Source organism: Papio anubis, chromosome 12 (assembly GCF_008728515.1).
Source record: "Papio anubis isolate 15944 chromosome 12, Panubis1.0, whole genome shotgun sequence".
Classification (NCBI taxonomy): Eukaryota; Metazoa; Chordata; class Mammalia; order Primates; family Cercopithecidae; genus Papio; species Papio anubis.
This window is the reverse complement of record NC_044987.1, coordinates 15874405-15900866: the sequence shown is the minus strand read 5'-3', so window position 1 is coordinate 15900866 and position 26462 is coordinate 15874405. Positions and strand designations below refer to the sequence as shown.

At 53.0% G+C, this 26462-nt stretch overlaps 2 protein-coding genes across 37 annotated transcripts in view; one reads left to right on the top strand and one right to left on the bottom strand.

Annotated features, from left to right (window-relative positions):
* The window catches only part of PHLDB1 (pleckstrin homology like domain family B member 1), a 51878-nt gene extending 27497 nt beyond the window's left edge, over positions 1-24381 (top strand). For 8 of the 30 annotated variants that reach the window (XM_031652901.1, XM_031652899.1, XM_031652898.1 and 5 more), the window contains 18 exons: positions 44-172; positions 515-670; positions 3986-4096; positions 4259-4348; positions 4949-5092; positions 6688-6858; positions 7327-7467; positions 8857-8997; positions 9142-9244; positions 9720-9764; positions 10429-10723; positions 10808-10898; positions 13388-13534; positions 15503-15619; positions 15871-15973; positions 21944-22029; positions 22199-22231; positions 23037-24381. In XM_031652901.1, coding sequence (XP_031508761.1) covers positions 44-172; positions 515-670; positions 3986-4096; positions 4259-4348; positions 4949-5092; positions 6688-6858; positions 7327-7467; positions 8857-8997; positions 9142-9244; positions 9720-9764; positions 10429-10723; positions 10808-10898; positions 13388-13534; positions 15503-15619; positions 15871-15973; positions 21944-22029; positions 22199-22231; positions 23037-23177 — 2244 coding nt within the window. In that variant the 3' untranslated portion in view covers positions 23178-24381. The remainder of the gene's footprint in view (positions 1-43; positions 173-514; positions 671-3985; positions 4097-4258; positions 4349-4948; positions 5093-6687; positions 6859-7326; positions 7468-8856; positions 8998-9141; positions 9245-9719; positions 9765-10428; positions 10724-10807; positions 10899-13387; positions 13535-15502; positions 15620-15870; positions 15974-21943; positions 22030-22198; positions 22232-23036) is intronic. The other 22 variants (XM_003910785.5, XM_021926607.2, XM_009187433.4 and 19 more) reach the window with 19 other exon arrangements.
* The window catches only part of TREH (trehalase), a 45793-nt gene continuing 30461 nt past the window's right edge, over positions 11131-26462 (bottom strand). For 2 of the 7 annotated variants that reach the window (XM_031652905.1, XM_003910792.5), the window contains exons 11-15: positions 26183-26400; positions 25807-25918; positions 25341-25453; positions 25049-25102; positions 24589-24805 (exon numbers count right to left, since the gene is read on the bottom strand). In XM_031652905.1, coding sequence (XP_031508765.1) covers positions 24653-24805; positions 25049-25102; positions 25341-25453; positions 25807-25918; positions 26183-26400 — 650 coding nt within the window. In that variant the 3' untranslated portion in view covers positions 24589-24652. Of the gene's footprint in view, positions 11453-21942; positions 23456-24588; positions 24806-25048; positions 25103-25340; positions 25521-25806; positions 26072-26182; positions 26401-26462 lie in introns of those variants that run through there. The other 5 variants (XM_009187411.4, XM_009187410.4, XM_031652906.1 and 2 more) reach the window with 5 other exon arrangements.

Here is a 26462-nt window from a genome sequence, read left to right as displayed (position 1 = left end):
CTCCCCTGTGCCCCGCCCTCTCCCTTGCCCTCCCGCCGACCAGGAGAGGGCGGAGCTGGCCGCGGGACGGAGGCACCTGGAGGCCCGCCAGGCGCTCTACGCCGAGCTCCAGACGCAGCTCGATAACTGCCCCGAGTCAGTGCGGGAACAGTTACAGGAGCAGCTGAGAAGGGTCAGTTCCACCGCCCCCCCTCCCCTGGCCCCCGCGGGCCACGTCCCAGAAGGAAGAGAGGAGAGCGGTGGGACGGGACCACCTGGCCCCTGCAGTACCTGCCGGACACCAGGGTCGGTGCTGTGGCTTGGAGGGAACCGGGAAGGTTGGGGGGTCAGCGCTCCAGGCCATGATGCCCGCGAAAGGGCAAGGCCAAGTACAGCGGGAGCTGGGTGAAGGCAGGTTTCCTACCCAATTTCCCCGGGTCCAGCCCCATACAACGCATGCCCCTGTGGCCTGGCCTTCCAGGTGCAGAGTGGCATTGCAAGCACCACCCAACCCCCTTTGTCACTGTCGTTGAAGGAGGCAGAGGCCCTGGAGACTGAGACAAAGCTCTTTGAGGACTTGGAGTTCCAGCAGTTGGAGCGGGAGAGCCGCGTGGAGGAGGAGCGTGAGCTGGCCGGTCAGGGGCTGCTCCGGAGCAAGGCTGAGCTGCTCCGCAGCATCACCAAGAGGAAGGTGTGCCCCACCCCGTTCCCTGCTGCGTGCTGTTGGAGGCCTGTGACCTGGGTTTGAATCCCAGTGACTTCACAAAAGTTAACTTCCCCTGTTGTGCCTGGGTTTCCTTGTCTGTAAAATGAGAATTATAACAGGTTGTTATGAGAATTAAACAAGATGTAAAGACAGAATAAGATGTGATTGTAGTAAGCACTCGGTGAAGAATAGCTATTATTATTAAGCTGTGACTCCCCTCGGTCTTCCAGTGGAAAGTGGATTCTGCTCCCATTCAGAGCTTGGCACTGGCCTGTCAGGAAGGTGAAAGATGAAGGAGGAGGAGGTTTGCCCCGTGCGTGCAGAGCTCTTGTCTGATGGAAGTGCTGGGACACACAGAAAGATTTGAGATCTGGATATTAGAGCCAGCTAGGGGCCCTAGAAAGAGCATTCATTTGGGTTCCAGCCATGGCTCCGTCCTGCCTTGGCCGAGCTGTAAAACAAGGGTTATTGCGTATTGTGGCCTGGTTGGCTCTGACACGCTAGCTACTGTGATTGTCTGTTCCTGATCTCAGCCAGACCGCAGGATGGTGGCGCAGGTGCCTGTGTGTGAGGGTGGGGAGTAAAGCTGGGAGGAGGTATGTGTTAGTAAGGGTTGGGAAGAGGTGAGAGAGGGACTGGAGAGGATGGCTCAAGCAGCTTCCACCATTATGGCTGAAGCTTGTGGCCAGGCACATGCACACATGCATGTACATTATGCCTGACTGGAGTTAGTGTGGAGGAAGTGAGCATGGTGAGATTGGGGAGGGGTGTCTAAAATTGGCGACTTAGAAGATTTGCTGGCTAGCCTGGGGTTGGTGGTAAGTGGGGAGCTGCTGGACTTTCCTTGAGTCCAGATCCCATGCTTCTCTCCCTGAGCTGCTGTCTTACAAATGCACTGACTGATGAATGGAAGGAAGAAAATTGACACACCTAAGCACATGAGTGTGTGTCAGGCACCTTGCTGGGAGCCTTCCTTGGATTACCTCATGCTGTCCTTAGGATGGTATCACAAGAGAAGTGCTATTATCCCCATTTTATAGACAAGGAAACTAGGAGTAGGAGAAGCTACACATTTTGCCCAAAGCCTCCCATAATATAAGCTTCAGAGTCAGAATTGGAACCCAGGCCTGTTGGCCCAAATCCCATGTTCCTTCTACTGTACTGCACTGAGGCTAGGGGTGGGCACTTCTCTAGCCTCTTCCTCCTTCTTCCTGGAGGTAGGGAGCTGTAGATCAGCTAATCTCATCCCTTTGGGATTCTGGTGAGTATAAGCTCCAGGAAGTTTGGGAGGGCTTGGCAGTAGTGGATTCCTCTTCCCACACCCACTCTGGCTCCTGGGAAACCGGAGCTCAACCCCTGGGACCTGGGGTATCACATTCTTCCCCATGCTTCTCCTTAGGAACCTTATCCAGCTTTCATTCTCAGACCCTAGTGTCCCACCCTAGGCTCTGTCTACCCTGGTGCCCTGTGCTCCCCTGCCCTTTCCACTCTGATTCAGAGTGGCTCAGAGTACTGGCCTGGGAGTTCAATAGATGATTCTAGTCCTTGCTCTACCACTTAGCTGGCTAAGAGATCTTAGCTTCTAAATATGTTGGTGTTCTCACCTATAAAATGGATATAAATGCAGCTGCCTCATAAGGGAGCTTATTAAATGACATAACAAATGCAAAACATTTAGCAGAGTTCCTGGCTCCTAATGGGTTCTTAGTAGATGGCGGCTCTTGCAGTGAGGATTACTGCCTAGCCTACTTTGTTGTTGTTGTTGATTTTGAGACAGAGTCTCGCTGTTGTCACCCAGGCCAGAGTGCAATGGTATGGTCTCAGCTTACTGCAACCTCCACCTCCCGGGCTCAAGCGATTCTCCTGCCTCAGCCTCTCAAGTAGCCAGGATTACAGGTGCCCCCCACCACACCTGGCTAATTTTTGTATTTTTGGTAGAGATGGGATTTCACCATGTTGGCCAGGCTGGTCTCAAACTCCTAACCTCAGGTGATCCAGCCTCCTCAGCCTCCCAAAGTGCTAAGATGACAGGCGTGAGCCACCACACCCAGCCAGCCTACTTTGGTCTTCTTTTGGACTGACCCCAGATTTAGGACATCATCCTTCTTTAACTCTTCCTTTCCCATGATTTGCTCCTAAGGGTGGTGGTTTAAGGCTGCCTTCTTCAGGAAGCCCTCCTGGGATTAACCCAGCCCATTTTTCCTATCCCTCATCCTTCCCCCTTATTATCTTTTCATTTCCTTTTAGCACATGATTGTTGAGCCAGGTACTGTTCTAAAAGCCCTATTGAGGGTATAAAGACAGAAAAGACAATGTGGATCTTATGTTTGGGGCAGGGTGGTGGAAGTGGTAACAGATATATTCACAAATAACAATAATAGAGGCAGATGGTGATACAGAAGAATGTGAGCACAGAGGAAGGAGCAAAGAAATTGAGTGGCAATCAAGGGAGGCTTTGGAGAGGAGGTAGCATTTGGTCTAATCTTAGATGATAAGTAAGCTCTTGATAGGTAGAGAAGATTGGGACAGCTCTTCTGGCCTAAGGAAGTGACATAAGAAAGGCCTGAGAGTTTACAGCTACACAGCTGAGTGTACAGTGTGACTGAGCTGAGAGGACATGGAGGCGGTAGGAGGGAGGGGAGCTGCAAAGGGTTTGGGAGCCCCGAATGCCTGGTAAGGAGTCTGTGCTTTATTCTGTGTGTAATGAGGAGCCACTGAAAGATTTTGAGGAGAGGCATGATCTGACCTTATTTGTGGATTTTTTAAAAATTATTCAAGTAATATTCCTTTTTAGAAAGTAATTTTTCTTTTTAGAAAGATTAGAAAATTCAGATAAGCAAACAAACCTCAAAGTCATCTTAGGAAGACATTTGTGACAGTGTGGAGTGAATCAGGAAGTTGAGAGAGTGGAAGCAGAGGCTAGTGAGAAGGTCCAGACCAGGGAAGCAGAGGGCCTGGATTTGAGTGGTGGCAAGTGGGGTTGGGACAGGGAGAATGAGGCAGATGGAGTGTCTCTAGGCTTTGGGACCCATTGGTTGTGGGGTAAGGGAAGGGAGGTTAGAGGATCTGAGTGGTGTGCCTAATGGCACAGGGGTCGTTGGTCTAGGGAGGGAGGAAGGCCTGAGGGAAGGAGCCCACATGGCAGCCTGTGTTTTCTTAGGGTGAGTTGAGGCCAAGCAGAAGAGCTGGTTGATCCCCTTCACCTGAGCCTTGAGTCTCTGGGCAGGAGAGCCAGCTAGTTCTCACCTTGAGCTCAGCCCTGTCTCCCCAGGGCCTGATCAACCACCCCATCTCCTTTAGGAGCGCCTGGCCGTCCTGGACAGTCAGGCTGGGCAGATCCGGGCTCAGGCCGTGCAAGAGTCAGAACGCCTGGCCCGGGACAAGAATGCCTCCTTACAGCTGCTGCAAAAGGTAGGGTCCCTCAGGTTGGGCTGGGGGATTTTGAGTAGGGTAAATGGGAGGGGAGTGCAGAAGGGCTGGGGTGCAAACGTGCTGGGGTGGAGCACAGGGCTCCTGTCACACAATCTCCTGGCTCCCACTCCTCTTTGACTCTCTGCCATTCTGGGCTTGCAGGAGAAGGAGAAACTGACTGTGCTGGAAAGGAGATACCACTCACTCACGGGGGGCAGGCCTTTCCCGAAGACTACATCGACCCTCAAAGAGGTATCATGATTGGGTTAGCCCCAGGTTCAGGCCCAGAGGGTGTCCTGGGAGGCTCTGAGTAACACACAGCACTTTCACCCCAGTGGCTGAGGTTGTATGGGGGCATCTCCCTGAATGGGAGAGATTTGAGGAGGAATGGCCCCAAGCTCTGGGATTTGATCTTCCATGGCCACCAGCTGCCTCTGTTTAGTTGCCTTTGGAGTTCCCAGGAGCCCACTGATTTCCCTGTTTTTGGTGGCTGAATATATGTGGGGGGACTCAGGGGCCTGGGTTGGGTGGGTAGACAGCTCAGAGGCTTAGTAGGGGCTGGGCTGGATGGACTCACCTTGAAGGGGAGCATGTGGATATAGGAGTGCTGATCCTGGGGCTCCTGGGCTTCAGTCCTGAGTTAGGCGTTTGTCTCAGAAGAGGATATTGAGGCCCCTTAAGTGGTTCTTCCCAAGTCTGTATGTCTGGTGTGTGAGTTCCAAATAGAACATATCTGGTTTACCAACTTCGTTCCCTCCCTCCCTGCCTCACTACACAAACAATTTAGGCCTGGGGTGGGGAACTGGGCCAAGTGTGAGGGATGCAGCCCCTCACCATGTCCCCTTTCTGTAGGCCGAGCTGCTCATCTCCGAGTCCTCAGAGATGGGGCTGGGGACTAAGGCTCTGGGCCTTTTCCCAGGGTCTTCTCAGGCTGGGGCCTCCTCTGTCTCTTTAACCCCACCTGCTTCCACTCTTCTCTGCCCCAAAGCACAAGAGGTAATCACAGCTAACTGCGTGCTCTGCTTTGCCCACTGCCTGCCTGCCTGCCCGCTGAGCCCCTGCCTACAGCTCCTCCCAGGGCTTAGGTGAAGGGCATGTGGTGATAGTTTCTTGGCTGGCCAGAGTTTGGGAGAGTGTGTGTGAGTGTGCCATGCCGCCATTCCATAGAGTGCCTGGGCAACCCATTGAATTGCATATTAATTTGCCTATATTCTGCTTGCCATTCATCAGTTCTCACAACATGCTGGACCCTCTGGCTCATTTTTCTTTTCCATGACCCCAGAGGACAACCTGGTTCTAGAGCTAGGCCTGGGTGGGCCTTGGGTAGGGCAGGCTTATGATCCTGTGCTTTGATTCAGCATGCATTGTGGAAGTCTACCATGCTCCCAGCACCCAGATAAGCTCAGTTTCTAAGGGCAGGTGATGAATACGACAGTCCCTGTTCTGCCAATCCACAGTTGAATGTGTTGGCATCTTTCCAAGGACTCACCTTGGGCAGTAGGCCCATTTTTCTGCTAGGCTTTTAGCTGTTCCTTGCTAAGGCCTCTTTCTCACAGCCCATCTTGCTCAGGCCCTGGTGATGTCTCTACCTTTCCCCACCTGTTTCTAGCTCCTGCCCGGGCTGATGGGGTGTGAGGGGACCCTGGGGAATGGTGTGACTGGTGCCCAATGCTGCATGTGTGTGCTCCACTGGGGACTGCCAGGTTGTTGGGGATGGGGGTTCTCTGGGAGCTGGGTTCTGATCCTCAGTGTACTCTTAGAAGGCCTTCTGTGGGCTTTTTTACCTGTCCCCAGCCCAGGGCGAATTCAGGTATGGGCCTTCAGGGTCTGCTTGGGGCAGGACTGGATGCCAAGGTGGCTCCAAGAGTGGAGGGGCAGGAGGAGCCTTCAGACTGTTGGTTCTGCTGCCCTTTTCTGGTCTCTGTCACTCCTTGCAGCCATCTATGGGCATAGCAGGCACCCTACCCCTGCCTTGGAGTTTGTATTGACCTGGAGTGATGGCCCTGTGGCCTGGCATGGAGTTTGGGGTGTTGGGCACCTTGTTGAACCCTGTTAACCCCTTTCTTTGCCCACCCCTACCCCTTCCACTGGGCACCCCAGGAATATGTGACCCTGGCAGAAGTTTTCCAGCTGTGTTCCCGCTTGGACCCCTATGCTTCTGCCACCCCCCTCAGTGTGCTCGCCCAGCCCCTGCCTGACAGTGAGGTACCAGCCACTGAGGGTGCCCACCAATGCCCAAGGACCTCTTTATGGATGGCCTAGATTCCCCCTTGGGCCTGGGTGGAGCTGGGGGGACAGAAGGATCTGTGTTCGACAGAGAGGGAGAAGGGCAGCCTGTATAAGGGGAGGTTGGGAGTGGTTTCTTTTCTTCCCTAGGGCCTTGGGAGCTTTCTTCAGCTCCTATGGCCTGGGAAGGGGCAGGCCTTCTGCTCTAGGATGAGGGCATCGAGTTGAGAGGACTCTGGTTTTCCTAGGCTGCAGGCTCCGTACTTCCTGTCCTTTCCCTCTCTTCCCCTGTGGGTAGGGCCATCTTATGTATTCTAGTTCCATTAACCTCTTATATTCCCTCCTGCATCTGGCCTTGCCCCAAGTACGTGATGCTTGAGCAGCTAAAGGTGATGCGGGACACCTCGCCCATGCCCCCAGCCCCTGTGCCAGGCCTTTCTCCCTGGGCCTCCGCCTCCCGGGACCTGGTTCCCACCACCTGCCTTCCTCCCATGCTGCCCTCCTCCTCGTTTGCTTCCATCACGCCTTCACCCAAGGTTGGTGGTCTGTGAGTTCTTGCTACCCCCACCCACGACTGGTGTGCTCCGTGTGTGTTTTGCTCCTGCTCACCTGGCCTCCTGGCTCTGGGCCAGCCCAAGGGGAGTGCCCAGTGCCTGCAGGCTCTGTCTGGTGGCTGGTTTCATGGCTGGTGTAGCACATGTCTGTGGTCTGGAAGTTGTACCCTGACTGTTTCTCTTTGCCCTTAGTACATTCAGGGCAACTGTTGTCTCACTGTTTTTCTCTTCTTTTTCTTGATGCTCTCCTTTCTCCCTTCCTTCCTCCCCTTCTTCCTTCACCTTCCTGTCCATTTCCCTGATATGGCCTTCCTTTAACCTTTCCCCTCCTTCTTCCTCTTCTTTCTTCTTTCTCCCTTCTCCTGCCTTTTCCTTTCCCTTTATTTCCTGGCCTTTCCTCTCCATCCTTCCCCTCCTGTCCCCTTTTCCCCTCCCCATTCCCACCTCCAGATGGAGAAGCTGCTGCTCCCTGCTGTAGACTTAGAGCAGTGGTACCAGGAGCTGATGGCCGGGCTGGGGACTGGCCCCACTGCAGCCTCCCCTCACTCTTCTCCCCCGCCTCTGCCCGCCAAAGCTTCCCGTCAGCTGCAGGTAACCCCTCCTTCACTGCCCATCCTCCCCAGCCTTTGCACCTGTCCACTCTGATACCTCCTGCCAATCCATCAGCCACACCGTACCACCTTGAGTGGAGGTGTCAGCCCAGTCAGGGCAATGAGGGCACCTCTGGGCCCTGAGAAAGTCACTCCTTGGGCAGCTATCCTAGCATTTGGGCAACCAGAGGGCCAGCCTCCATAGTCTAAAACTGTCTGATTGAGTGTCTGGTGGAAGGGGATTCTGGAGCTGTGGTCAGGTTGAGATCTGTTCAGTGCCCTGTGCTGAGCTAGGCTGTGGGTCTGGCCTATGCTTGGCAGCTCCCAACACCCAGAGCTTCTCACCCAGTCTGGGGGCCTGACAGGCTCTTGGGCCTGTGGCAACTGGAACTAGTGTGTCCTGGGAGAACTGCTGTTCTCCTGGTTTTTCTGCTTGTTCTCCTGGTTTCTCCAGCAGTGACACTTGGAAGCAGAAAACAAGGGGCAAAGACTCTGAAGTGAGAGCCCAAGCCTCCTCAGAGTTGCCATGGAGGGCGTGGGCCTACCTGAACCTGCAGCAAGCAACTGACCATGGGGTGGGAAAGGGAGCTGGGCTAGTCTTCTCCTTAGGTTTCCTCCACTGACCTGCTGCAGTGCCTGACATTGACCATTTAAGATCATCCGTTGAGTGAAGGCACTGCATCTGTAAGACTGTGACCTCAGCTAAAATTTCATGTTTCCTTGGGGAGGAGTTTGATCATATAAGACTTCCACTGTGTACCCAGCTGGTTAGAGACTTTAACATGTTTTGATTCTCTTAATCATCACCATAGGCCTTTGAGGTAGATGAAGTTAACTCATTTTATAGGTGAAACACTGGAGCATGGAGAAGATAAGTAATCTTTCCAAGGCCACACAGCTAAGAAGTAGCAGAGCTTATGCCAAGTCAGGGTTTGTGACGCTAAGGGCCATATTTACCACATGCTAGTGCTGTAGGGGAGCTTGGCCATTATTTAGTCTAGTCCTACCCCCTTCTTTTGCAGAGAAGGAAGCCAAGGCCCAGAGTAGGGAGGTGTGTGACCGAGCTAGGACCAGAGGGAACCCAGTTTCTAGTTGGTCTCCTGCACAACCCTGCCTGACATTAAATCCTTGCATGGGTCTGTTTACAGGTCTTTTCTTAGACCCAGGGTTGGGCTAGGGATTGGCCCAGGGAGGAACAGCATGGAAAGGAGAATTGGCAGCTGCCAATAGCATCTGGCCATTGGGCTGGCTCAGGAGGCTTGTTGTCAGAACCAGAAGGCCTAAGGCCTAGTGCCAGAGTAATACGTCAGATCACAGCCAGACTAGGTGACATGGGGGAGGTGGCCAATGGGGGAGCCAGAAGTCACTGGGCACTATCTTTTCTTTCCAGGTTTACCGCTCCAAGATGGATGGCGAGGCCACTAGCCCCCTTCCCCGGACCCGCAGCGGCCCCCTCCCCTCCTCCTCTGGCTCTTCCTCCTCCTCCTCCCAGCTCAGCGTGGCTACCCTGGGGCGTAGCCCCTCCCCAAAGGTCTGAGGACAGTGGGTGGGGCTGCACATGTGGCAGGGGATGGAGACTGCCATGCTGGGGAGAGGCCAAGACCACCCATAAAAGCCTTGGGAATGGGGGTGAGGGCCTTCTGAGCCCAGGTCCAAACTCTCCATTCCTCTGCAGAGCGCTCTACTCACCCAGAATGGCACGGGCAGCCTTCCTCGCAACCTGGCAGCCACGCTGCAGGACATCGAGACCAAGCGCCAACTAGCTCTGCAACAGAAGGGTGAGTGACTGCCCCGCCAGCCCACCTGCTCTTCTGAGGGGACCCTGGATAGTTGCCATGCTTCCTCTATGTTCATACGTTTCACAGGATGTTTTTCCTTTCATTGGGATCTAGGCCAGAGCAGAAAGGATTTAGAGGAGTGGGTACCTAAAGAAGAGCTTCCTGGATATTTATCTAAAGCCTTCAGGGCCGGAGACTAAGGGCCTAGGGGACTGTGACATCTTTCCTAGAGAGCCTAGCCAATAAGGGAACTGCTTGTTGACCTGAGTCGGGTTAGACATTGCCCTCTCTGGAGGCAGGGGATGAATTTGATTACTTCTAGAAATGGTTGCCTGAGATATTGGCTCTGGGGACCCAGGAGTCCTTGTTGCTTGTGTGCAATTTGGTTGTTTTGAAAGCCCATGTCTGTGCCTCTCTCTCCTCTTACCCGCTCTGTGTCTCTACCGTACCCTCTGCCCGGGGTCCCCCACGCCAGTCGAGTCGCTTCCCGCCGAGCCCCTCCCAACCGACGACCCAGCAGGTAGAACGTTGGTCACAGAGGGCATTGCTTTGGCCAGGCAGCCCCTGCCCTGGCATCAGCATGATGTGTCCTGCCCAGGTCCCCACTGCCTGCAGGCAGGGTCCCAGGCTGAGCTGGGTTGGGGTGTCTGCTGGCCTTACCCCTCCAGCTGGCCTCTCTTCTGCCCTCAGCTGTGCTCTACCGTGTCTCCCCTGCCTTCTTTCCCGCGTTTGTTGCTTTTGCTTCTGCATCGCAGGGGGGTCTGCATTGGCATCCTGGGTGCTCATGGGGTTTCCGCCATCTCTTCTTTCTTCCTTCTCCAGCAGGCAGGGTGGGTGCATGCATCCTGCCTAGACCTACTTAGGCCTTGGTTGTGAGCTGGAGCCAGCTGGCTGTCATGCTGCCCGGGCACTATTTGGGTAGGTTTGATGTCCTATGTGGACTCAGGATGCGAAAGAGCACTGAAGCCAGACTCTGCATCTGTGGCCGGTTGTGCAGGCGACTGAAGCATTGGCAGAGCAGCCAGGCCTGGAGCTGCAGGGGCCTTAGGGAAGCTGCGGGGAGAGGGGGCTGCTCTGTGTTAACCTCTCCCTGCTTGCCCCTCCTTCTGTGTGTGGTGCTGCCACTGGCCTGCTCCTTAGCTGGGTGGGGAGCCCACTGTGACTCCCATCTGTCTCTCCTGCAGGACAACAGGTGATTGAAGAGCAACGGCGGCGACTGGCTGAGCTGAAGCAGAAAGCGGCAGCTGAGGCACAGTGCCAGTGGGATGCCCTGCACGGGGCAGCCCCCTTCCCAGCGGGCCCCTCGGGCTTCCCCACTCTCATGCACCACTCTATCCTACACCACCTGCCTGCGGGGCGGGAGCGTGGGGAGGAGGGTGAGCACGCCTACGATACACTGAGTCTGGAGAGCTCTGACAGCATGGAGACCAGCATCTCCACTGGGGGCAACTCGGCCTGCTCCCCTGACAACATGTCCAGGTACCCCCCACGCCTGGGCCCACAGCCTCCTTCAGCCACCGCCTCAGCTCCCTGATGCACCTCCTCTTCCCCTTCTCTCCCCAGTGCGAGTGGTCTGGACATGGGGAAGATCGAGGAGATGGAGAAGATGCTGAAAGAGGCTCACGCAGAGAAGAACCGGCTCATGGAGTCGAGGGTGAGTCTGACCTGGATCAGGGAGGCAGAAGGTGATGGGGCACAGAGCTGCCTGCTGCCTGTCAAGGGCCTGTGCTCCACCTCAAGCCCTTCCACCCATATTAGCCTTGCCACATTCCCTTGGGGTAGAAAATGTTTTAAAAGGTTGTATTCCTCAAACAGGTTTAGGGAACCTTGGTGAGATTACAACTTCATGGCTCTTAGGAACAGAGAAGACAGCACAGTAACCATTCTCCAACCAATAATTTCTTGTATGGAAACTTCCAGTTTTTGCATGTTTACTTCTGTAGACTTTTTGGCAACTACAGGAATTTTGATTCCTGTCTACCTGCATGGCAGGCCATTCCTCTTGGGACTGGTTAGGAAAGGCAGGAACTGTGGGTGAAGTATAGACCAGAGGAGGAGGCAGATGTCCAAGTCAGAGTAGAGGTGTTGGCTGGGGAGCCTTGGGAGCAGAGAGGGCTGACAGCTCCTTCACATGGGCATGGAGGTGGGATTCAGCAAAGAGGGACCCGTGGTTTATCCTGGGCATAGGCAGGCTGATGAAATGTGTGCCTAGGAAGGAGAATAAATAAAGGATCTGCAGAAGCTGTTCTGTGTCCACCATTCGAGGCACTGTGCATGTTTGAGATGTGAGTGGGACACAGAGAGTAAGGTCAGCAGTTTGAGGGATTTAATAAAAAACAGATACTGACAGTTTGAATGGAGGACCAGCCAGAAAAGAATGCCTCCTATCTTATTTATGTCTAAGTATGGCAAATGTGTAAGCATCTCCTGGCAAATGTGGGGAAAGGAGATTCTGCTGAGTTTTGAGCTGGGAAGAAATAGTAAATGGGAGTTAATGGTATAGGAGGTCTTTATTAGTAATTAAGACATATAAAGCATCACTGACATGCTCTGTATTTAATTATTTGTTTTAATGACTTCTAAAATCCTTTTATAGTGGCTTTTATAAGTTCAGTTCTGACCTTAGTCTGTAGTCACTTTGTGCCCATAAAGTTTGAAGTTCGATAGCAGATGTTTCTAATTTGGAGTTTCAAAAGGCCTTCAGTTAGTGATTGGGAAAGGACTATATATTAGCTGTCAAAAAAAGTTATCTAGATAACCCATGTTCCGAGAATTCAGATACAATTGTCAGAGCCCCATTTATTTTTCGAGTGCTTTCCTACTGGAATCAGTAATGGGCATTTATATACATGATCTAATTTCATTTTCACTATAATTCCAGGAATGGGTATTCTTTTTTTTTTTTTTTTTTCTTTTTTTTTTGAGACGGAGTCTCGCTCAGTGCCCAGGCTGGAGTGCAGTGGCGCGATCTCGGCTCACTGCAAGCTCCGCCACCCGGGTTCACGCCATTCTCCTGCCTCAGCCTCCCAAGTAGCTGGGACTACAGGCGCCCGCCGCCACGCCCAGCTAATTTTTTGCATTTTTAGTAGAGACGGGGTTTCACCGTGTTAGCCAGAATGGTCTCAATCTCCTGACCTCGTGATCCGCCCACCTCGGCCTCCCAAAGTGCTGGGATTACAGGCGTGAGCCACCGCGCCCGGCTGAATGAGTATTCTTAACTTCATTTCACAAATGAGGCAATTGAGGCTTAAAAAGTTTAAATGTCTGGGTGCGGTGGCTCACGCCTGTAATTCCAGCACTTTGGGAGGCCAAGGCAGGCGGATCACCTGAGGTCAGGAGTTCGAGACTAGCCTGGCCAACCTGGTGAAACTGTCTACTAAAAATACAAAAAAGTTAGCCAGGCGTGGTGGCAGGTGCCTGTAATCCCAGCTACTTGGGAGGCTGAGGCAGGAGAATCACTTGAACCTGGGAGGCAGAGGTTGCAGTGAGCCGAGATCATGCCATTGCACTCCAGCCTGGGTGACAGAGTAAGACTCAGTCTCCAACAAAAAAAAAACAAACAGGCCAGGCGCGGTGGCTCAAGCCTGTAATCCCAGCACTTTGGGAGGCCGAGAGACGGGCAGATCACGAGGTCGGGAGATCAAGACCATCCTGGCTAACACGGTGAAACCCCGTCTCTACTAAAAAAAATACAAAAAAAGTAGCCAGGCGAGGTGGCTGGCGCCTGTAGTCCCAGCTACTCGGGAGGCTGAGGCAGGAGAATGGCCTGAACCCGGGAGGCGGAGCTTGCAGTGAGCTGAGATCCGGCCACTGCACTCCAGCCTGGGCGACAGAGCAAGACTCCGTCTCAAAAAACAAAACAAAACAAAACAAAAAAACAAACAAACAAAGTTTAAATGATTTTATCAGGATCACAGAGCCCATAGTGGTAGCAGGGCCAGGGTTTGAAGTCAGGACAGTCATGCTTAAAGCATTTCTCTTTAACCAGCCAGGGCTCTTGGAGAGGGTGGGCTTTGAAGATGATGCCTCCTCATGCCAGACTACCCTGAGGTGGATGCCTCCTGCAGCCCTGCCCAGGTGTGACGAGGGCCAGTGGGGGGAAGAGGATGGCCATAGGTGCTGACCCCTTGGCTTTGGGGGCAGGAGCGGGAGATGGAGCTGCGGCGGCAGGCCCTGGAGGAGGAGCGGCGGAGGCGTGAGCAGGTAGAACGGAGGCTACAGAGTGAGAGTGCCCGGAGGCAGCAGCTGGTGGAGAAGGAGGTCAAGATGCGGGAGAAACAATTTTCCCAGGTGAATGGGCGGTGGAGCACAGTGGTGGTTGGCTTGACGGTGAGGGCTGTAGAGAAGTGGGGAGACCCCAGGGTTTCTGTGTTGGGCTGTAAGACCTGTTCTACTCCAGAAAAGATTGCTGTTGGCTTAACACAAGCAGAATTCTACCTGGGACTCACTGACCCCAAAACATAGACCTACCAGGACTGTTCAAATGTGTGTGTGTGTGCTGGGGTAGTGGGTTGTAAGGATGTGACAGGCCACCTTGCAGACATCCAGGGTCAGAGAAGAGGGTCTGGATAGGTGTCCCAGAGATGGGAGCTGGTAGTCAAGAATCAAGAGTGGCTCCCCTTGGCCTCTCCAGGGCTTCAGATCTGCTTCATGAGCCTGCATTGCACCTTCCCTTCTGCTTCCCCTGCTGCCCTTCCTGCATGTGGAACTTCAGGGTGTGCTGCCCCACACCCTACAGGACCTTTCATCTCCAGTCCCCATCATCAGTGGATGACCTCACTCTGACTTTTGGTTTACGTCTCCAAGACAGAACTGTACTAGTTTCTCTTCGGGACAGAAATCCCTCCTTGCCCAAAAGCCAGCCCTACCCTTTCTCCTTAAACAGGAGACTTGAGCAGAACAATTGAAAGCAGAAGGAGAAATTGGTTTGGGCTGGGAAATCTGCCCATGTCTCTGGTCCCAAATCCTGACTCCTACAACCCCCCATGAGAATCTGTAGGACTTAGATAGGCTGTCCCTTCTGATTAGGTCTCTGTAGGCTTCCCCAGGTTGGGAGTCCCGTGGAATCTTTCCCAAGCAGTGATCACAGCTCCCTCATTTCCTACAATGCAACAAAATAAATTCTAAGGGATAGGTCAACTGGATTGGGTTTGGGAAATAATGAGAAGGGGCTGGGCACAGTGGCTCACACCTGTAATCCCAGCACTTTGGGAGGCCAAGGTACACAGATCACTTGAGGCCAGGAGTTCAGAGACCAGCCTGGCCAACATGGCGAAACCCCATCACTACAAAAAATACAAAAATTAGCTGGACATGGTATCACACACCTGTAATCCCAGCTTACTCTGATGGCTGAGGCATGAGAATTGCTTGAATCCAGGAGATGAAGGTTGCAGTGAGCTGAGATCGTGCCACTGCACTCCAGCCTGGATGACGGAGTGAAATTCTGTCTCAGGAAAAAAAAACAAACAACAACAAAAAAAATGAAGCTCTGTGAATTTTACCCCTGTGGTTGGAATATTTGTAAAATGCCTGGTTTCCCTTTCCTGCTTCAGTCAGTGACTGCTCTGGGAGTCTGTCTTCTAGCCCCTGTCCTGGGGCTCAGGCATTGCAGCAGTGGCCACTGGTGTCTGGTGTGGGAGATGGGTAGAATCAGCTATCTGTGGGGTTGTGTGTTTTGTTTTTTCTTTAAATAATGTGTGATGTTTCCTGGCCATTTTAATGTTCTTCTAGGAAAGGAAGAGTAGAAAAATATTCCAGCTGACTGAAAATTCTAGTTAGTATCAGAGGTAGAGTAAACCTTAGTAATTACCTACTTCAAAGCCTGTGTTTTACATGGAAGGAAACTGAGGCCCAGAGAAGGGATGTGACCCAAACAAGGTCCCATGGGAAGTCAGAGACCAGATTTCTTATTGGGCTTTTCTTCCCAGAGCAAGTTCTTATCTGGCCTCTTGCTTTATTCTGTTTGGCTCAGGAGGGAAAGGAGGGACAGGGCAAGACAAAGATGCCGTGTCTTGGTCATAGGTGGGAAAACTGAGGCACAGAGTGACTTCGCAGTTTGCCTGGCCCTAGATAGAGTCAACGTAGGCATGGTAGGTCCCCACTTTTGCCATAAGCCCTATGGAGCCAGAGTGACCACCATGGGTTGGGGATGGGTGATGTCAGGCTGTTGGGGTTTAGAAGTGAAGCCAAGGGGCCTGGACAGGGAAATAATGAGGGAAGAGAGGAGACTCTCCTGACCCTCCCTCTTGCTCCCAGGCACGACCCCTGACCCGCTACCTGCCAATCCGGAAGGAGGACTTTGACTTGAAGACACATATTGAGTCATCAGGCCATGGTGTTGATACCTGCCTGCACGTGGTGCTCAGCAGCAAGGTACAAGGCGTGTGTGGCCCTGGGGTGCTGGGGAGAGGGAGGACCCCATGGTGAGAGGCACCTCCTGGGTCGTTGGAATAGTGGCGTCAGTCTCTACCCTTATCTAACCAGATCTCTGTCCCAGGACCTGGTGTGCTGGCCTGAAGAGATGTTGGGGACAGTCCCCCATGAATACAGGCACAGGCGATGGCACACACTTAAGGCTTAAGGGCTGCACATTTGGGTCCTTCCTTACTCCTGCTTCCCACCAGGTCTGCCGTGGCTACTTAGTCAAGATGGGCGGCAAGATTAAATCATGGAAGAAGCGCTGGTTTGTCTTCGACCGGCTCAAGCGCACCCTTTCCTATTATGTGGGTGAGTTCCAACAAGGCCGTCCCGGGGGCCAGCCAGGACCCCTGGGCTCTGTTACCCAGGATGGCTGGCCTTCTAGAAGGAGGCCAAGCTTCCAAGTAGGGGACCAGAGGCTTGGACTGGGCCTTGCCCTCCTTCCCTGAAATGTACACAATGTACCTGGTTCACCTCCATTTAGTGTTCATTCATTCATTCCTTCATTCAGCAATGTTACTAAGCATCTAATAAGTTCCAGGCACTGTTCTAGGCTCTGGTGATAAGTAAGATGGCCACAGCTCTCTCATGGAGCTTATAGTCGGGGAAGCAGACAAGAATTATAACAATGCACAATGGGTATGCTGATAGGAGACATCCAGGCTCTGCAGGAGCATGGGGTCTTATGGTCAGAGTTGGGTGGGAACTCCCCCTTGGACAGATTCCATCAAAGACTCCAAGACAAGCAGTTGAACAGTGCCAAGGAGTGCTCAAGATAGCCCAGGAACAGGCCGACTAGACCCTCTTGCGCCGTCAGCTCTCTCCGTTCGAGCCTCTAGCCTAGTTTCCCATCCCTGGAACTTCCTTTGTACTTTTCCCACTTGGAGCGTGGGATGCTGTGTTATACCCTAGTCAGGAGAAGGTAAGGTATGCCGCAGTAACAAGAAGTCATAAAATCCCAGTGGCTGTACAGGTGCAGTGGCTCACACCTGTGATCCCAGCATTTTGGGAGACCAAGGCGGACAAATAGCTTGAAGCTAGGAGATTGAGACCAGCCTGGGCAACATGGTGAAACCTTGTCTCTACCAAAAGTACAAAAATTAGCTGGGCATGGTGGCATGCGCCTGTAGTCCCAGCTACTCAGGAGGCTGAGCACGAGAATTGCTTGAACCCAAGAGACAGAGGTTGCAGTGAGCCGAGATTGCACCACTGCACTCCAGCCTGGACAACAGAGTGAGACTCTGTCTCAAAAAAATTAATTAAAAGGCCGGGCATGGTGGCTTATGCCTGTAATCCCCGCACTTTTGAGAGGCCGAAGTGGGCAGATCACATGCTCAAGAGATCGAGACCATCCTGGCCAACATGGTGAAACCTCGTCTCTACTAAAAATACAAAAATTAGCTGAACATGGTGGCACATGCCTGTAGTCCCAGCTACTCAGGAGGCTGAGGCAGGAGAATCACTTAAACCCGGGAGGTAGAGGTTGCAGTGAGCTGAGATCATGCCACTGCACTCTAGCCTGGTGATAGAGCAAGACGCCATCTCAAAAAAAAAAAAAAAAAGAAATATTAAAAAGGAAAATCCTAGTGGCTTACAAGTACTAGGTTTCCTTATGCCCGATACATGTGGACTGCACATCGTGAGTTGGTGGGGGCTCTGCCCTGCATCAGTGTTGTCTTTACTTCAGCATGCCTTTTGGGAACATTTCTGGCCACAGTGGCATAGGGAAAGAGAGGCTTAAGTGAGCCTGGCCTTGGTATTAAATGTCTCAGCTGGGAAGTGACACACATCATTTTTGTCCACAATTCATAGGTGGGGCTGTCTGCCAGTCACACAGCCTCACCCAGCCACAGAGCTGGGAAGAGCAATCCTGCTAGGAGCTCAGAAGAGGGGAAAGGGCTGCAGAGTTTGGTGCCAGAGATGCTCAGGTCTGGAGTACCCATTTCCCCCCTAACCTGGTCCCTGATCACCTGCTGGCTCCTCTAAGAAGCCTTCCCTGACCAGCCTGGGTCCTGGGTGTTTTGAGGAGGCAGGAGAGACAGAAGCACAGGTGTCCCATGTTTCTCTCTGCGCCAGGAAGGTAGAGGGACTAGGGACTTTGGAGAGGAAGAAACAGGCCTGGGGAAAAGAGTTCCATTTGAGGCATGTTGAGATTGAGGTGCCTCTGGGACATCTAGGTTTAGGAGGATGGTCAGGATTAGAGGTGGAGTAATAGTTGAATCAGGTGGAATAATAGTAATAGCAGATAACCTTTATCAAGCACTTGAATGAGCCAGGTGCTATGCTAAGCACTCTGAATGCATCATCTCATTAATCTTTGAAATAATCCTATAGGGAAACACTATTTTTATGCCATTTTACAGATAAGGAAAATGATGCTCAGAGAGGTTAAGTAAATTGCCCAAGGTCCCACAGCTCCTAAAAGACAGAGATAAGTCTGAACCTGGGCAGTCAGACTTCAGAGCAGAGAAGAGGGGAGGGAGAGGGCCAAACCCTGGGACAGGCCTACCTGTGTGGGGAAGGAGAAAGAGGAGAGACCAGCAGAGGGAGAAGGGGCAGGAGACAGGAAGCCAGCACTAACCACATGCCAGGTGCTGGGCTGGTGCTTGGCATATGTGGCCTTAGTTAGCGTTTGTGAAACAAAAGGAGACCAAGTTCAGATGGCAGGAATAGAAATGGGAGCAGAAACAGGGAAGGAAGCCAGCCAAAGGAGCAGACATTCACAAGCAGGAGGTGTCACCAGCGATGATGGATGCTGCAGAAAGGCCAAGAAAGATGTGGCCCAAAGGCTGTTAGACTCAGGGATGGGAGCTTGTCAAGAGAAGGCTTTCTGCTGTGCATGGGGCCAGGAGCCAGATTGCACAAGATTGAGGATAGGTGGGTGGTAAGGAAGCGGAGGCAGGAGTGTGTTACTATTTCCTGTGAAGGAAGGGATGAAAGAGAACAGGGGCTGGAGGGCTGAGCAGGCCCAGAGCCAGGCAGGGCTGGTCCTTTTCCAAGGAGGAAATGTCAGAAATGGGCCTGGATAAGGGCCCTGGGTGCCGTGCCTATTCCGCTTGGACCCTCTTCCTGCCAACTTGATAGAAACCCCCTCATTGCATGGAGTCCAGATTACATATTATCTCTTGGAAGCCTTTCCTGACCCCACCTTACTAGGAGTGATTCCCATCCTCCTCTGAACCCCTGCATTATCCAGCATCTGTTTTTCCATGTGACATCAATCCAGGAGTGTAATGATATAATAACAGTGTCATGTTATGTGCCACACACTGTGCTGAATACCTTAAATGTGTTCTTTCATTTAATACTCATGAAAACCTGTGATGCGTAGGTGGTCTCATGGAGTTCCTAGCCATGCCTTTACTAGCTATTTACATAGCTGAGTGTCTGTATTTTCCTCCCTGTGAGATTGTAGTTTCCTAAGAGAAGGGTCTCTGACTTCTCTCTGAATCCCAGTGTCTAGGATTCATTCATTCAGCATTGAGTACCTACTGTGTGCCAGGCACATAGTTGTTTGTGTTGGGGGAGGTAGACCATGAATGGATAAAGGAGGATTCCGATGCAGCGTCAGTTCTATACAGAGGGGCATCTGTGCTGTGGGAACACAGGAGAGCACAACTGTGCACTGTCATGGTGACATTTTGCGATAGGTCTTGAAGATTGTTTAGGAGTTTGCCAAGGAAATGGGCTGGAGGAGACAGTTCCAGCATACAAAGTGTATTACTAAGGGAACAGTGAGAAGCTCAGATAGGACTTGGGACTCATGCAGGGGAAGGTTGTGATACAAGTCTGGAGGGACATGTTGGCACCAGTCTGTAAGTTGCCTTTACCAAGCCACGGAGGTTGGGGAGAGGAGGAACACTCGGGGAGGAGCTTACTTCCAGCCGGCACCATTGAGTTTAGTGATTGGCGTGACCTCTCCTGTAGGACTCAGGCTCACTGTTAAGGATATCAGCTGTAGCATCTGAGCAGTGCCACAGACAAGGTGGCCCAGGCCCTGTGCTTTCCCTTGACAGGAATCCTGCCCCTTCTCACTGAATGGTCACCTCTGCTCAGGTAGTTTGCCCCTTTCCTGCCACCTCTGACTTCCAGAGGCTATATGCTATATGTATATGCTAAATGCTCTGTACACATCAAGGGAGTGTGCTTCCTTTCTTTTTATTTTATTTTATTTTATTTATTTATTTATTTATTTATTTATTATTTTATTATTTTGAGACGGAGTTTTGTTCTTGTTGCCCAGGCTGGAGTGCAGTGGCGCCATCTCGGCTTACCACAACCTCCGCCTCCCAGGTTCAAGTGATTCTCCTGCCTCAGCCTTCCGAGTAGCTGGGATTACAGGCGCCCGCCACCATGCCTGGCTAATTTTGTATTTTTAGTAGAGATAGGGTTTCTCCATGTTGGTCAGGCTTGTCTCAAACTCCCGACCTCAGGTGATCCACCCGCCTCGGCCTCCCAAAGTGCTGGGATTACAGGCCTGAGCCACGGCCTTGACTACTTCCCTTTCTTTTTAAAAAATGAGTAGCAGGGCCTTGATTGGCTCCGCCTGTAATCCCAGCTTTCAGTGAATCCCTAGTCAGGAGTTCAAGCCAGCCTGGCCAAGATGAATTAATCTCCTAAAATACAAAAAAATAGCCAGGCATGGTGGTGAAGCTCTAATCCAGGAGCTGAGTCGAAACTGCTTGAACCTGGAAGGCGAGGTTACAGTGAGAAACTGAGATGGGTGCCACTGCACTCCAATCTGAGCAATGAGAACTCCGTCTCAAAAAAGGTAAAGGGAAATATTCATATAGTTCAAAAATAAAAAATATATAAAAGAGTTTAAATTGAGAATTATGCCCAACCCAGTACAGGTAACTACTTTCATTAATCTCTTGTGTATCCTTGTAGAGTTTTTTTGTTTTTGTTTTTTGAGACGGAGTCTTGCTCTGTGCCCTAGGCTGGAGTGCAGTGGTGCGATCTCGGCTCACTGCAAGCTCAGCCCCCGAGGTTAGCGCCATTCTCCTGCCTCAGCCTCCTGAGTAGCTGGGACTGCATGAGCCGCCACCTAAGCCCAGCTAATTTTCTTGTATTTTTAGTAGGGGCTGGGACACCACCGTGTTAGCCAGTGTCACCGATCTCTGACCTGTGATCAGCCAGCTGCGGCCTCCCAAAGTGCTGGGATTACAGGCTTGAGCCACCGCACCCGGCCCCTTGTAGAGTTTCTGTAGGAGAATATAAACAAATACTTTTTCTTGCACAAAAGGTGGCATACAGTACATTCCTTTTTCACCTCCTAATGTGTCTTAGAGATCATTCTATATCAAATTTATCTATATCTAGATATTATATCTGGGTATATACTATAGGCTTATTTCTGAGTCTGTATCTGTATCAGATATTTCTTTCTTTCTTTTTTTTTTTTTTTTGAGACAGAGTTTTGCTCTTTTTGCCCAGGCTGGAGTTCAGTGGTGTGATCTCGGTTCACTGCAACCTACGCCTCCCAGGTTCAAGTGATTCTCCTGCCTCAGCCTCCCGAATAGCTGGGATTATAGGCATGCACCACCACACTTGGCTTATTTTTGCATTTTGAGTAGAGACGGGGGTTTCACCATGTTGGCCAGGCTGGTCTCGAACTCCTGACCTCAGGTGATCCACCCTCCTCGGCCTTCCAAAATGCTAGGATTACAGGCATGAGTCACCATACCTGGCCTATATCATTTTACTTAACAGCTGTATTTAGTCTTCCGTGATGTGGCACACACTAACTTATTAACCAGTCTCCACTTGATTGATATTTTGGTTGTTTCCAATCTTCTGTGACTATAGACAATACTATACTTAATAATCTTGTATATGTTACTTTGTATATGTGAAAGAGAAATTCTCCTAAATGTAAGCGTTGGATCAAAAGATAAATGCCTTTCTAATTTTGATAGACATGGCCAAATCGTTCATAAGGGTTTTACCAATTTATACTCCCACCTGTCGTTAGACTACCTCCTTCACCATAGACTTGCCAAAAGCGGGCTGTATATTTATTGTATGTTTTCGTCATTGGGTTAGGCGAGAAGTGGTCTCTCAGTGAAGCTCTGATTTGTATTTCTCTGTGATTATGAATGAGGCTGAGCATTATCCATATCTTTAGGATTCTGTATTGGGTTCTGTTTGGGGGTCTTGGGAGACTGGGATCTTCACCCCATTTCCCAGATTTGGAAGCTCAGGCCGTGGAACTCCACATAAATGGAGCTAGACCTGAAGTGTGACTGGCTCCATAGCCCACCCTTACTTGCTTTGCAGACAAGCATGAGACGAAGCTGAAGGGAGTCATCTATTTCCAGGCCATTGAGGAAGTGTACTACGACCACCTGCGCAGTGCAGCCAAGGTCAGGGGTGGAGGGCACCAGAGGGGGGCCAGAGGGACAGCCATGGGGAAGGGGTGGCCTGGTGGGGCTCTGGGAGCAAAGGCCTCCAGCCTGCTCTCTACAGAGGCTCCAACCCAGTCCTTGTTCTCTTTGTCAACTTTCTCTTCCTTTCTCCCTCTCCCCTTCCCAGAAGAGGTTTTTCCGCTTCACTATGGTGACTGAGGTACCCCTCCCCACTTAGCTGTAACCAGCACATTAATACCTCCTGTACCTCACTCATCCCTGACCCTTGACTCTCCCCTTCATCCCCCCTCACTTCCCCCAGGCCCAAGAGAGGAGCAGAAAGCAGGTTGCAAAGAGCAAGAAGCTCCTCTGGGCTTGGGTGCCTCCCTCTCCTTGCTGCCTCCCTCCTCTCCTGGAAATGACAGCAGGATATCTCCCCATGGGGGGCTGATACAGAAGGGATGGCTGGAAGGGGTGGAGGGGACCCTCAGAGACTAGATTTGATAGGAGAAATTGATACACAGGAGATATCTGAGGCTGGGGCCTGCTTCCCTAATGCAAGTCAGCCTCCCTGCCACCAACCCTCTGATGCCCACCCCAGTCCTGGTCTCTGCTCCTCTGGGGTCCCGGGGCCTAGTACCCTACTTATAGCTTTTTCTGTCTGCCCGTGTTTTGCTGAGAGGAAACTCTGGTCCTCACTGGAATAGCCCTTTGTGTCTGATCCTCTTGATACTCACTTTTGAACTTGGGGTGTCAAGGACCAGAGCCCCCCTTGTCAGGGTATAGCTCTGTCAGGGTCCAGGGAGTTTAGAGAGCCCAGGACTGCTGTGGTGTGAGAAGGGAACATTTCAGCCTGGGGCTCACATGGACTGGTGGGGACTAGGCTCTGGGCCTATTTAGGACTCAGTCCTAAGCTCCAGGGCTTTCTGGGGGCTGGGAGGGGAAAGGGCAGATAGGGAGGTAGGTGAGACTATTCCTGGGCATGGGTGAGCCCCATCTTAGACCTTCCTCTCTTCCCTTGGCAGAGCCCAAACCCAGCCCTCACCTTCTGCGTGAAGACCCATGACCGGCTGTACTACATGGTGGCCCCATCTGCAGAGGCCATGCGCATCTGGATGGATGTCATCGTCACAGGGGCTGAGGGCTACACTCAGTTCATGAACTAACTGCTGTGGGCCTCCTGGCAGAGCACAACTGAGGCTTTTGTATAAGAAGACTTTAATATTCTGTAAAGAGCTTGGTCCTGTGAGTTTCTGGGCTCTGGCCTCCTGAAGAACCAGCCAGAAGAAGAAAAGTGGAAGTGGCTTTGCTGCCTCCTGGGAGCCCAGAACTTGCAGTAACCGTTTAGGGTCCTGCCCCGGGCCCAGCCAGGGCTGAGGAGCTGTTACAGAGAGGGCCTCAGCTCCGACCTGACACCTGCTCTCCCCAGCCTGTTTTCTCTTTTCTAAAAGACAAATTATGGTACCATAAGCTGCCAAAGATCCCCTCCTGCCTCAGACCCCTTTGCCAGGGGCTTTGGGGGCTGAGCAGAACCACATCCAGAGTGGGGTAATAGCTCAGGCAGCCCACTTCCCACTTCTCAAACCCCACTCTGCCCCATTGTTCTCCTTTCCCATATCCTTTGTATCACCTTGCTCAAGGGCCAGAGATCTCAAGTGTCATCCTTGAGGTCCCAGCTCCATCCCCTAGTTGCAGACCCATCACCATGGTTACCATAGCGACTGCTTCATTGCCATGGTTACATACTAATTGCTGCAGCTCTGTGGCCCAGCCCACTGCTTCAGCTATGGGCCATCTGAGGGTACGTGCCATCATCTCTCCAGCCCAGGCCCCTGGGCATCTCATGCTGGGGGAAAGGGACTGAACACCTGTTCCCTGCCCCATGCCTGTGTCTTCAGCCCTTATGCACAGCCTGCCAGCCCCCCAGTCCAGCCCTCTCCCTTCCACTGGTGCCTTGCTTAGAGCCAGAAGGGATGAAGCCGGGGGATCTAGGGAACAGAGGAGGAGCAATGCAGTTGGGAGGGGAAGCTAGAAAGGTTATAGTTGAGTTCTGTACAGGGTCGAGTTTCCGACAGGGAAAGAGGATTCCTCTGATGCTCCTAGAGGGAAAGCCTGAGCAGGAGATGATGCAGCAGAGGGGAAGGGCCCTGTGGTGCCACTGCCCTTCCTTCAGCCTCCGAAGGGCGATGGAAATGGAGAGTGGAGGACCAGGCCTCCAGCTGTCCGGCCTCGCCCTTCACGCCTTAACACAAAGCCCACCTCCCCTTCTCTCCTTCCCAGCATTAAGCCCTTGGTTGCGTGGGCCCAGGCTGGGGGTTTTCAGTATTTGTAAGCATTTCAGCAGAACAATAAAGCCTTTGGACTACGGAAGTGAGTGGAAGGCCGGAGGTGTGGGACTTGGCGCTGGGGCACTTGGGGTAGCAGGGATAGGTCTTCCCCCTAGAGCAGGATTTCCACCCTGTTCAAGGTTCCAGGAGGGAGCTAGGCCCTAACCCATGACCTCCAGGTCATGAACCTGCCCCCCACTTCACTCTGAGGACAGGCTGGGAGGTAGGAGGGCATGAAGAGGCAGGGGAAGATGGGAACTGGTGCAGAGGTTTAATGGGACAGGAGCTGGGGCCAGGTGAAGAGGGGAGGGCTGTCACCGTGACAGGAGGCTGAACAGGAGGCTGGGCAGAAGGGTGGCCGCCAGGCAGTGGGGGTCCAGGAAAGCCAGCTGGGCCCCTGAGGTCAGCCGGTCACCATAGCGGTCCAGCAGCATCAGGACCACGCCATTCGTCCAGCCAAAGCCCTCCTGGGAGAGGCGGGGCAGTGGGGCCCGGTTTCTGGGGAAGCCCCAGACCCTTGGTGGGGGCTGTGGGCTCTCTCCCCAGGGGCACTGGCCCTGCCTAACCCCAGCAGTATAGGAAGCACCAGTCAGCTCGTCCCCTGGGCCGACATGCAGGTGAGCACACTGAGGCCTGGGGTGGGGGTCGTGGGCAGCAGAGCCCAGGAGTTCCCTGTAGGGCATTGGCCAGCCCACCCCTGGCCTGCTCACCTGAACTTCATACTCTCCTCCCCCACCAGGCTGTCCACCGTTGCTGATGTCATACTGGGGACAAGCGGGTGGGGTGTAGGTCAGGCACTGCCCCCAGCTCCAGGAACAACAAACAACCGGAGCCCTTGGGGAGAAGCTGCTCTGCCTGCCCAGCAGCCCCTGCAGTGCCCAGGAGCGGCCACTGGGTGCCGCCACCATCCCAGCTGTGCTGGCCCTGGGCCCTGCTGCCAAGCCTGACCCACCTCAACACTGGGACGCCCTGGGGGTGGCGGGAGGGCTCAGGCCTGCTCACCTTCTCATACATGGCTGACTTTTGCGAGTAGACATCAAAGTTGGTTCGGATCCAATTCTGAGCCAGCTGGAAAGCCACTTCCTGGGCCCGAGGTAAAGGTGCCTTGGCCAGGCCTAGACCCCATCGCAGGCAGGACTCAACCTCCAGGTCTCCCATCCCAGACAGAGCAGAGGCTGCACCCTACTCTCCCCAAGGAGGGAAAGAGGCCTGGGTCCTAAGACTTCCTTTCTGAGACCACGGGCCAAACTGCCCTTAATCGAGGGCGCTGGTTTGAAGGGCAAACAGGACTGATTGCACTGGACAGGTCGGGTGGACATAAATGTTTGCCGAGTGGAGGCCAGGAGAGCAGAGGAGTGAGAGAAAGGACACGGGGCCTGCATCTTTTGTTAACGCCTCCCCAGCACCAGGGAGGCCCACCTCTACACCCTGGGGAGGGCCCTTGGCTGTGCCAGCCCTGCCTCCTTACCTCTGATGACCAGGTCCTGCAGGGGGGCCCAGGCATTGGGGAAATCCCACTGCTGGCCTGTCTTCTGGAGAGAGGTCGGGATTCCATACTGGTAAGTCAGGATCCGGCTGTCCTAGAAGGTCCCAGACATTCCCATGACTGTGAGTGGGGCTGGACTGGGAGCCAGGACAGGATACTGGGCCCCACAGGAAGCCAGATGTCCCCTTCTTGACTCTTTTCTTCTTGGCTCACAGATGACCCCCGGTGGCTCCGCAGGACCCGCAGGCTGGGACAAGAGGCACAGCCGGAGGAAGCGGCCTCCCCTGCAGGTCCTGCTCAGGGTCGGGAGGGGGCGGTGCTGCCTGCAGTGGACCCGAGCCACCTGCTGTGTCCTCACCTCCAGGTATTTCAGAGCCTTGTCCGCCACGCCAGGGTCAGAGAAACACCCAGCCCAGAGTGGAGTGAGGTTGGATGGGTAAAAGTCTTGGTTCTTCTTCTTGTTCTCAAGGTCGTAGTCGAACCAGGCACCGGTCTCCTCATCCCACAGGACTGCATTCAGGGCGGCCAAGCGCTGCGCCCGCAGGGTTCTGTACTTTGTGGCCTGGGAGTCGTTGCCTGGGGTAGTGCTGCCTTTAGACCCAGTAGCCAGCGCCCTGCCTGCGGGCCCCAAGCCCTTC